The 12,027-nt window shown below is 39.2% G+C and overlaps 1 protein-coding gene across 11 annotated transcripts in view; it reads left to right on the top strand.

Annotated features, from left to right (window-relative positions):
• Positions 1-12,027, top strand: part of Sltm (SAFB-like, transcription modulator) — a 46,114-nt gene that overhangs the window by 15,011 nt on the left and 19,076 nt on the right. For 7 of the 11 annotated variants that reach the window (XM_056984525.2, XM_056984526.2, XM_056984527.2 and 4 more), the window contains exons 3-6: positions 156-220; positions 2,853-3,050; positions 3,838-3,885; positions 11,635-11,662. In XM_056984525.2, coding sequence (XP_056840505.1) covers positions 156-220; positions 2,853-3,050; positions 3,838-3,885; positions 11,635-11,662 — 339 coding nt within the window. The remainder of the gene's footprint in view (positions 1-155; positions 221-2,852; positions 3,051-3,837; positions 3,886-11,634; positions 11,663-12,027) is intronic. The other 4 variants (XM_056984529.2, XM_063266421.1, XM_056984530.2 and 1 more) reach the window with 1 other exon arrangement.

Here is a 12,027-nt window from a genome sequence, read left to right on the forward strand (position 1 = left end):
TTTGTTTAGGATAGCTATGTCCAGGTGTTTTTTGTTTGAATTAGCTTTGTAGAGGATTCTAGGAGTGAAGAGTGATAACAGCAGAGTAAGTGTAGAATGTTCTTTTCTTAAAGTAATAAAATACTGGTTGTTAGCCCATTTTCCTTCTTTCGCAGGTAAAAAACAAGAAGCAGATGAGTTGAGTGGAGATGCTTCTGTGGACGATGAAGCTTTTGTCAAGGTAAAGTGTCAATCATTAGGCTAAGGTGTTGCTGCTTGGATATTGACTGGAACAATAGACAGGGAAGTACATAGGTTAAAGAGACTTAAATATTGGCAGACCCATGAGCTCTCATAATTGAGGCATAAAAGAAGTAACCCTTTAGCTAAGAGAGACATGAAGAGAAACTTAGACTGGCGTGGTGGCACACACTTTTATTCCTAGCAGAGGCAGGCCTAGGTTACAACAGACCCTTGGAAAAAAGAAAAAAAGAAAAAAAAAGGTAAACCTAACCCATGTGTTTGGGCATTCGAGCGGGAATCTGTAGCAAGAGGGTCTGGGAACAAGCAGAATAATGGTGTTCGTTCCACCATGAAGGGTACTGGTTATATTTTTCAGTCTGTTAATTGCATTAACTTTTAAATACTATAATATGTAAGACTTTAAAACTGGAGAGGGAAAATTGCTGATGTGTTACTACCGAGTAAAGATTAAATAAAAAATGTTATGCCCTTTAAAGATAAATATATCATATCTTTTTTAACCAAAAGGAGAATGTACCTTAAAAAAGTAATTTACCGCAAAAACAGAATATTTAAGTAATAATGATTGGGGCGGTGGTATTCTGTGTATTCCAGATATAGAAGAACAAGTTATTTTAAGTTGTAGTTGGGTATTTTATTTTGTTTCTTTCAATGGAAAGTGGTGTGCTATTCATTGGGTCTAAAGGACTGTGGCATTTGCAGGTATTACTGATCACAGTTCTTTTTAAATCATATGCATTTTTATTCTCATTTATTCTGGGTTCTGTGTATAGTTAATTCACATTGTCACAGTTGTCTCTGGGTGTTTGTGTATTCTGCCACGAGGTCAGTTTATGTCCACTTCCTCTCCTGTAGCTCCTGCATCACAGTTCTGTGTCCTCTCTGTTTCCCACACATCACACCAAGCACAGACGGAAGCAGTTAGTTGAGAATAGATAGTTTTAGGAACTTTTCCCCAGGGAGCCACTAAACTGGTGACTGCATTTTATCAGCTCTTGTTGAGCCTTTAAGAACTCTTTAAGTTTTAGTATCTCTTATTCTTGTGCTCTGTCTTTCATTGGGTCCATTTCTTTTGTTATTTTCTCTTTTTACTAATGTGCAATTAAACAAAAATTGTAAGTTCAAAAACATTGCAATTTGTAAAAACTTAGGTTTCTGATTTTATATGCGTTGGTGTTTGTTTGCATGTGTGTTGGTGTGGGGATGTTGGATCCCCTGAAACTGGAGTTACAGATGGTTGTGAGCCACCATGTGGTTGCTGGGAACTTAACTTCAGTCCTCTGGAAGAGCAGCCAATGCTCTTCACCATTGAGTCATCTCTCCCGGCCCCCAGACTTCTCGTTTTGTACTGTTTTAATTTGTATCAGTCATTTGGAATGTTGGGGAAGACATGTGCTTCATTGAGGAGAGTAGTGAGATGGCCTATCTGCTGGGAAAGGTGCCTTGTAACAGCCTTAAAACAACTTGTGGAGATATCTAGAAGGGCAAAAGGGATTTTCTTTAGATAATTCTGTGTGAATGGACCTTTAGTTCTTAATATTTCTTTCTTCACTTTGAAAGTATATGTAAAGTATTTGATAAATAATTGAGTTTCTTTTCTTGCTTCTAGAATTGGTAATTTTGGAAACTTTTAGAATAGTGGTGGGTAAGTGGCACCTGATGCTAGTATAGCAGTTGTTTCTGTGGCAAAGTGAAATCCAGGGTTGCTTCAGAATGGCGAAGTCCCCTTCAGGCACTCCCTCTGTTGTTTGCTTCTGTGCTTCTGCCATCATCAGTTACCTATCCTGCCATCAGCTTCCAAGGCTTCCCTAGTCCAACCAGAACCCACTCTATGGTCACCATGCATTGTAGAACAGCATGGTCCTCTCTGCCCTCCTCCCTCACTAAGTCAGTCTTCCCTTTCTGTGGTCAGCTACAAATGGCGAGTAGACTGGGTTTTCCTTTTTAGCCCAGAAACAACTTCTTAAATCATCTTGATTCATGGCAAGAATAAGGAAGGCACTTCTATGGCCCTTCCTACCACCAAAATACCTTATTTCTATATTTTGAAGGAAACACAGACCTTGTACAGAGCTAATCCCACTCTGTGTCTCCCTTCTTATTTAAATTGATAGTGAGAAAATTTAAAACAAATACCTTTAAATGAATATTATGCATACTTTTCAGGAGTAGACTGATGCAGCAATTGGGAATTTATTATTAATTTGAAGTAAACTTCATATTTCTATATGCATATGACTTCCAGGCTCTTTGATATTAAATGAGACTGGCACATGGAGAATGTAGTTAGTTCACTTCTTAGAAGCTGTGCATACCTCTGGGCAGTTCTTATACTGTAGCTTGGTAACTCTTAAATACCTGAACTTGAGTACCTCTCTAGGATTCAGCTTGCTATTTCAGTGTGAAATCTGAGATTCAGTCATGGCTCATTGGCTTTGGTACTGACTACCTGTTTAAAAGACAGTCTATGTGACAGATGGAAATACTTGCGCTTTCATTCTGGGAATATCATGGAGTACAATCAAATCTGTGTAAATTTCCGAAAGTGTTTGGTGGATAACCCACACCACTTTGCCTCTAGTTGTACCAAATTTTCTTACCATTAAAAGGACTGTGAATTGGAGAATCAAGAGACACATGATCACGATGGAAATGACGAGCTAAAGGACTTGGAAGAATTTGGTGAAAATGAAGAGGAAATTGTGCATTCCCAGGAGTTGCTTTCTACAGAAGAGAACAAGAAAACCCATGAATTTATTGAGGCAGAAGCAATAGAAGATAGAGAAAAAGAGGACATCGAAAGTCAGGTCTTTAGCCAGTTTTGTTAAAACATGACACGGATACATTAAGATTTACTAGTAGAAAGTTTTTTGTTTTTTTTTCCTAGTTTGAGTTGGAGGTCTCAGAACTTGCAAAGTTTATTTATAAACTATTTAGAATCCTATCAACTAAGGCTTTTAAATTTTTTGCTTATTTTACATGTCATAAATTGCTGTTGATTCTATATTCTGCTTTTATATAACATGTCATAATGACTTCATAATTAAGCTACTTTCTGTGTGTCTAATGGCCTCTCTACAACCTTGGATATTTGAGGTTGGGGTTCTTTTCATGTCACTGGAAATGAGTGTGTCTATTTCACGCTGACCTTGCCAGTATTACTGGGTGATAGGGCCCTCCACCCCTTTTTTTCTGCTTTAGTAGGATAAAAAGTTATCTTTATTATCAAGGGTAAGAAAATTAAAGTTGAATTAAAAAGCAGTTTTCAGATATTCCTTTAAACCAGACCACTTGTCCTGCTTTGAAGTATGATAGATCTTAGGAAAACCATTGGAGTATAGGGAATGAGGACTGTAGTTACTCATAAAACACTTACCTCCTGCCTACCCTGGTAAGTGAGGGGCTCAAGAATTTTCTAATTATGAAGAGGCATGACTGATTTTTTTATGTTGTCATAGAGAGTGTAGCTTGAATTTCTGGTTTGATGCCCATAGTTCACAGTCTGAGGCAAATGATAACCAGGTGTGAGCATCAAAGCATTCCCACTGTACCCGACGGTTTGTAAAGCAAAGTTGTTGTATACCTTTTACTTAGGAAACTGAAGCTCAAGAAGGTGAAGACGACACCTTTCTAACAGCCCACGTAAGTTTGCACTTAGCTCCGTGAGTATGCATTGTGGGTGGAGGGCTGGGGAAGGCAGTCTTACATTTTTACTTTGTAGTTCTTTAATTCATAAAAGTGCCTTGTTTGATCCTGAATTTTGAATGTGATATGTATAAACTGTTGACAGCTGAAGGTTCCCGTGCCACAAATGTGATTAGGAGTTGGGGTTCCTATTATCTTTAGAGTTAGAAAGTTCAACTTTTGTATAAAATAGTAGAGACTTCTCAAAAAACAAACTTTGGGAAATCTATAATCTTTTTTTTTCCCAATTGGGTATAAATAAATAACTTAGAACTATAATATCCTTTTCAATGCTTCGATTTTATTTGTTTGACATTGCTAAGGTAAACTTCAATAACAGTGGGAAAATTCTCTTGTTCTTGACATTGTTGTGTTTGGTGAATGTGGTGAATGTCCTGGTCCGTGTTATGCATAGTGTACATTTGAAAGTGTGATTTCCCCATGTTGGAAGCAACATCTACAGCTCAGTTTCTGCAGTGTTAATAACTGACCTCCGTCTCTTCATTTATTCACAAGGACCTGTTGTATTTTAACTTTTCATGAACCATGCCTTCAAATAGAGGCACTGTACCACTCACTGTTGACAAGATTGCTAGATTTAGGGAAATGGTGATCTAATGTGGGACTCTGAGTAGTGTCTGGTGAAGAGCAGTGACAGGAGAATGTGTTCAAACTGCAGAACTGGGGCTGGAGAGATGGCTCCAGGTTAGAAACATTTGCTGCTCGCAGAGGAGCTAGGGATCCCAACACCCACCTAGTGGCTCACAACCATCTGTTACTCCAGTCTTAAGGGAATAGAACACCTTCTGACCTCTAGTTGACACCAGACATGTACTTGATGCACAGACATAAATGCACCTTTTTTGTGGCTCTCTGGCCTTTGCCATGATGACCCTCACAGGTGCAGTGAGGTGACCTGTGACTCCCTGTTCATCTCAGTGGAAGAGAACTGACATTTCTGGAAGCAGTGTTTCTGGCTGCTTGTAATATTCAGGAATGGACCATTTAGACTGGGAGAGGCAGCAGGCCTGTTCTCTCTGTGCAAAGTCATCTCTGTATGATGTCGGAGCTCAAGCTTTATCAGATGCATGGAGTACTTTTCTAGATTACTAATTTTCAAAAAACTGGAGTTGAACTTTGTATTTTTGGCAACTAGCTTTTTGAGTTCCACTGCTGGGATGCTTTCACGGTTACAGAGACTGAGCTGCATGCCAGGGTGGTGTCTGTGACTCTGTTTACATCACAGGCTACTTCATGAGAACATGTTTAGCAGGAGGAAATAAAGCACTCGTGGAATGCTTGTCTTTCCCAAGGTTAAACAAATTTTTATGGGCTAGAATAAGCAAACCTTCCTGATAGAAAACAGTTACTTTAGAGACCAAGATATAGTGAGAAAAAACAGTTACTTCAGAGACAAGGTATAGCCATACTGTATCAAAACATAAGAGGCAAAATCTTTAGAGAAATTTTAAGCACAATCTTTTAGCTCATAATTATGGTGCATAGCATAACCCTGCCCTTGGAGGAGGTAAAACAGGTGCTTTACAGGCAGCAGGGTTGCAAGTTCAAGGTCAGGTTGAACTGTGTAACTAGACCCTGTCAAAAATCCCCAATAAGAAAGGATAATGCCCTTTATTTTTCCTTTGTGTAAATAATGTATATGTAAAACACTCGGAGTCATACAAATGTATGCAGATTTTCCTGTGAGCTGTGCTTCTGAAGGTTTTTATGAATATATCAGATGCTTTAGGGTAAAGCGCATGTAACGATTGCCCATCTTAAGCTGTTTCAGCTCCTTCAGTCTGTTTTCATCTATATTGTGCATCTATATTTCTGCAGCTTTGAAAGTCAAATGCATTTTCCCTGGCAAAGTTCAATATGTAGCTTTGAAAGAAATTATTAATAGAAAAGTGATAGCATCATTAAGTAATGCAGTCAATATTCAGATATTCATTAAGCTATGGATAAGTTTTTACAGGTTTTGTTTGAATCCAGAACTATCCATTGTGATTGATTGGCATGTCTGTTAATTCATTTCAATCTATAGCTTGCTCTCTGACTTAGTTTCTCCTAGGATTAATTGTTCAGAGACTTTGTTGATTATCTCATAGAGCATGGGTTGTAAAGTCTTCTTTAAAGGGCCAGAGAATAAATGTTTTAGCTGTTTTGGGCCATGTAGTCTGTGTCATAACTACTCAGCTATGCCATGAGAGCGTGAAAGCAGTTAGATGTAAAAGGTGAATAGACCTGGCCTTTTTTCAATAAAAATAGCTGTTTCCCAAGTCCTGCATTAGGGCCTCCAGTGTCTAGATTTTGCTGGTTGTATTCCATGGTGTCTCTGAACATAGTTCTGCTTACTGCAGTTGCTGGGAGGGTGGAGATAGGCTCTCAGATTCAAGGACAGTGTGAGAGACAGCTGCTTCACTGGTAGGATGCCTCCACGTGCTGCTTTTGTATGGATCTCAAGTGATAAGTTTCAAAGTGGTCATAGTATTAACTGAAATAGTTGTAGAAAAAATAACTTTTTATATACTAATTGGTTACCAAGTAGTGTCATTTATAAAGGAGAACCAGGATATGTATTGTTTTTTTTCTCCTTTTATTCACCAAGTTCCAAATAATGAGCTAGTTTGCTTGCACCGCCAGCACTACTAATAAAAGGAGCTTTGATTTTCTTTGCTTTTTGTCCTTTAATTGTGTATTCATGGCTTTAGTATATTTAATGTATGTCAGTCTGTTGTCATCATTGAGGTGAGTGTTCTGCTGGTGCACACCCTTAGCTGTCTGTGTAAAGGCGCTCTAGCTTTGCTAGACCTGTTTGTAACCACCACTTCTGTTAGTGGTCATCACTGTGTCAGCACAGCAGTCAGGGCGAGGGGTCACTGCTCTTGAGTTACTCATCATTTCTAGGCCTTTTCTGCAAGCAGCTCATAGGGGTGCTTCCCAGTTACCCATTTCCTGTGGCCCACAGCCCATTCTTAAATACAGTAGTCTCAAAATAACACACCCCCATCACCAAGGCCATCACTGAGGAGACTTGAGAGGTCCTCTGTTAAATTCTTACTAAGATGAACAGGTTACTGTATTGCAGATCAGTTGTGCCCCTTGGAGTAGAGCACCAACTGGTACATATTTCTTTTTATTTCGGTTGAATTCGTTTGATCTAATTTTAATTATTGGTCTAAGAAAATCTGTAAGTTTTGGGAGTCTACAGTTATTTTTATCTAATTCTATACATATTTAAAATATTTTCTTGACTTCACATCAAAGATATTCAGAAAGTGTCCTTCTACTCCCTTTTTAGTAATTGTTTTTGAAAATTCTTTGATTTGGGCTGGAGTGGTTAAGTAACACAAGCTGTTCTCTGAAAGGTCCTGAGTTCAATTCCCAGCACCCACATGGTGGCTCACCACTATAACTGCAGTTTAACTCTAGTCCTGTGGATCCGATGCCCTCTTCTGATGGGCAGACAAATACATGAGGATAAAATACCTGTATACATAAAATACATTAAAAAATTCTTGATCTAGTCTATTTCTTTAAAAAATACAAACAAGATATGATGTTTGTGTAAGGGTAGCTTAGCTCCAGGTAAACCCAGTCCTTTGCTTTTGTCTTGAAGTTTAAGTCTCTAGAATACTGTGACTGTGGACAGATCCTCTTGGTCATTTTCAACACTAAGAATCATGGCTGGGGATGTAGCTGAGTTGGTAGAAAGCTTTCCTACTATGTATAAAGTCTGGACTTTGACCCTAGCACCATACTTCAAAACAGCCCTTCTTCCCTAGACCTGATGTATTAGTCTAGATCCTGGAATGAACGTGTGCAGTTAGTGTTTCTTTGTAGTTGACTAAATTGAAGATGTCATTTACTTGAGAAATTTTTTAAAACATTGAACAAACTAGGATTTTAAAATTTTTTTATTTATTTAATGTATGAGTGCTCTGCTGCATATACCTCCCCAGGCCAGAAGAGAGCATCAGATCCCCTTATAGATGGTTGTGAGCCAATATGTGGTTGCTGGGAATTGAACTCAGGACCTCTTGAAGAGCAGCCAGTGCTCTTAACTGCTGAGCCATCTCACCATCCCTTACTTGAGTTATTTTTTTTTTCAAACATTATGTCTAGAATGTTCTTTAAGGGCTTTAAACCTTCAGTTCTCAAGAAGTTCTTTAGCTGGGTATGGTGGTACACAGATTTAAACCCAGCACTTGGGATTTAGACACAAGAGGAGCTTGGTGAGTTTGAGACCAACCCGGTCTATATAGCAAGTGCCAGCGCTACATAGTGAGAGCCTGTCTCAAGAACAGGAGGGGCTAGAGAGATGGGTTAGCACTTGAGAGTACTGACTGCTTTTACAGAGGATCTGGATTTGAGTCCCAGCATCCAGCTCACAACCATCTATAACTCCACTTCTAGGGGGTCCTCTGCCCATTTCTGGCCTCTTCAGACACCAGGCACATACGTAGTATACTTATATACATGCAGGGAAAAGCACTTGTACCCCTAAGATAGAAATGAGTAACAAGAAGGGTCCCTGCAGTACCCTAAGTACACGAGTGCTGTGTCCATTCCCTTTTCTGTGTGCCTATGTCCACAACACCTCTCTTCTGAGGGCCTTTCCTTTGTGGGCTGGGAGACATGCAGTCTGTGTACTTTTCAAAGCCAGGGGTGCTCCTGTCTCTTCATCTAGTAGTTGCTTGCTGTTCACATCACAGAGTGCTCTGTTTCTTACTACTTCTCCTTTTCCTTGATACATTTTGGTATAGCACATGTGAGTCTATGGAGTAAAGTCTAGATGGATGTTTTAATGGTAAAGACCAACGAATTACATCTCATGATTAGTCTCATAGTCTTTAAAATTGTAATTCTATTTTGTGCGTTTGAGTGTGTGTGTAGATTAGAGTACAACTTGTGGGAGTGGCTTCTCTCCTACCATGTGAGTCCTGAGGATTAACCTCAAGTCATCGGACTTGGCAGCAAGTGCTCCACCTACTGAGTCATCTCACTGGCTTGTTTGTTTAGTTGTTGGTTTGTATTACACCACAGGCTTCTTACTCAGTAACTCCATACGGTTGAGAGTCTTCTAAGTTCTATTTAATTTACTGTAGGACTGAAGCTAAGCCCTTTAGAAAGAGTAGCGTCTTACAGAGTATTTATTTCAGCAGATTCTTAGTGCTTCTTATTTAACACATGCAAGCCTGGTGCTCTTGTCCTTACAGCTAACTCATATTGTTCCCATGCACAGAAAAACTTACTTTTCCCCATACTGTTTAGTGCAGTGCCAGCAGATGTGAGGCAGTCACTGACGTAAGATGGTTTTGAAGGCTTATTCAGTCAGGTTGAATATAGGTCTTTTTATTTAACCATGCAGAGACCTATATATCACACATTAGCCTAAAGAATGGCAGTAGAATATGAATGAGAAGTGTGTGTGAGGCTTGACTCTGACTTTTTGCTGTCCCTAGGCTGTGTGGAAAGAGAGGAGCTTTATGTTAAATCCTTCAGCATGACTAGGAGTTGTAGGCCCCACTCAAGAAACTGCTTGAGCACCTGATTTTTAGAAAATGTGATTCATTTTCATGCATGAAATGCTCTTATACCAGATAATCCCTCAAGTGGCTAAATTAAAGATTGTTTTCGATGGGAGATTATTTTCAAACACATTGCATATTTATACACAGGTGTCATGGTTTGGACATTTTCCCATTTCTTGTATTTCTTGGTTTGTCTCTGTATTATAAGGATTATAAGAAAAACGTCTAGGGAGCTCAAAAGAAGGCCCAGTAGTTAAGAGCACATGCTGGTCTTATAGAGGACTGCACTGTGCATGAGTGCACACGCACGCACGCACGCACACACAAGTATTAAAATTTAAATGAAAAGAGTTCATGGTATGCAGTATCAGTACACCGATAGGCAGTATTTATATTGCTGTTGGTGTATAGCACAAGCATGCGGTCTGAAGTTCAGATCCCAAGCATTTATGTAAAAACCCAAAGGGATGTACACCTATAACTCTTGAGTGCTGAGGTGGGAATGACAGGATGGGACAGGCAGATCTCTGGAGCTCTCTGGCCAGCCAGTTTAGCTAACTGGTGAGCTCCCTATTCAGTGAAAGACCCTGCCTCTGTGTGCACATGTAGCAATATACTCTTGTGCATATGCACACACACATACAACATCATAGTTGTTATCCATGGTAAAAAATTAATTTTGACTTGACTTGAAAGTTGCTTGAAATCTTCTGTCAGTGCTAGGCCGGAGGAGTTGGTCCTCCTTTTCTGGACCTGCAGCGTCTGAGTCATCCGGACACAGGTTAAGTGGTGCGCAGTCTTCAGCCGTTCACACCCGCAGCATCAGAAGCTGTGGGGCCGGGACCAGCAGCCTGTTTGAACAAGTGCTTCCAGGCTTCTGTTGTTCTGTGGTGTTTGAGGAGCAGCACTCTCAGGCTTGCCTCAGCAGTGCTCCCAGCTCACTAGAAGCAGCTGTGTTAAGGAAGAGTTCCCGAGCACCTCATCTTTTGAGACTGTTATGCCTCCGACTTTTCCTGTGGCTTATGTTGGGAGAGTTTAGTAATTTTAGTGGTGTTTTCTTTCTTTTTTTTAGTGGTGTTTTCTTAATTAAAAAAGTTGTGTTTTTCCCCCTTTTGGCACACACAAGAGTTTAGTTGCTGCTAAGTCCCCTGCCCTTTCACAGTATACCCAATAAGCCATTTTTTTTTTCTTAAAGACAAAATTCATCCTCTTCCAAGGAAAACATCATCTCATTGAGATATTTCTGTTTTAAAGCTAGCACATAGTTAAATTTGGGAGTTAAATCAAGTATCTTTGTTAAAATTTCTTCTTTTAAATGGGTGTGTTCTTTGCTTTGCCTACCTGTAGCACAAATACCATTTCTAAATTGGCCATTAGCTGGTATGTTTGTGGCAGCTTGAATTTATTTAACAGATACTTTTCTAGACAGAGTAATTTGGAACCGAGTTGTGATCATCCCTTCTCCATGTCGCAATGTAGACAGGGAGGTGGGCTTTGTTTTCTTCATTTCTTTACCATGCGTCCACTTCATTGCTGGTTGTACTTCTTTTTTTTTTTTTTTTTTTTTGGGTTCTTTTTTTCGGAGCTGGGGACCGAACCCAGGGCCTTGCGCTTCCTAGGTAAGCGCTCTACCACTGAGCTAAATCCCCAACCCCGCTGGTTGTACTTCTAACTCCTTTGAATGATAATGTTAGAAGTGTCTCTCATAGGCTGCGGAGATGGCTCAGGTGGTGAAGGCTGTCAAGCCCAGCCACCTGAGCTCGACCTCCATGGGAGAAGAACAAAATCCAAACTGACCCCTGCAGCCATATTCATGTGCCTCCCGCTAATGTCATATTAAAAAGTTTCTTTACAAACTATGAGCGGAGTGACATAAAAGAACTTTATTGACAGCTCTGTAGTACAAGTCAGGTTTGGATCGTATTAACTAGTTTTGTTAATGGAATGATATGCTTACTGAGAGATTTGCCTCTTTTTATAGTTATATATAGCAGAAGGGTGCTCCGTAGTATTAAGTGGGTCTGAGTTTTGATTGGAACATATTTGCATGTGATATGTGTCTTTAATGAATATTTTTAAATTATCTACTAGCTTAATTTGACTAATTTGTGCTATTAAAATGTAGTTCTCTGTGAGCTTATTTTACAGTTGATTATTCTTTGAATTTCAGGATGGTGATGAAGAAGAAAATGAGAAAGGTATGTTTGATGCTAAGTAGAGTTTATGGACATGTAGAAAAGCAAATTATAAGAAAATAAACATTCCTTATTTGAGATCTTATTTTAAAATAGTTTCTTTTCAAATTACCAATTTAGTAAATTAAGTTAGCTTCTTAATTTTCCAATTGGTTTTGGTTTTCTTTTGAACATGAGATGTGCCCTAATAGTACATATCAGTTACTGTAGTGAACCTTTCTTACTGTGGATTTAGTGATTTAATAGACTCAAAATCACTGTAGATTTTAAAAATAACTGTAGCATACGGTAAGTAGATTCTGTCTTTAAGACTGACACTGCAGTAACTCATACGTGCTTATTAGAGTTTCATGACTCAATGAATTCTG

The sequence above is a fragment of the Rattus norvegicus genome, chromosome 8, assembly GCF_036323735.1.
Source record: "Rattus norvegicus strain BN/NHsdMcwi chromosome 8, GRCr8, whole genome shotgun sequence".
Taxonomy (NCBI): domain Eukaryota; kingdom Metazoa; phylum Chordata; class Mammalia; order Rodentia; family Muridae; genus Rattus; species Rattus norvegicus.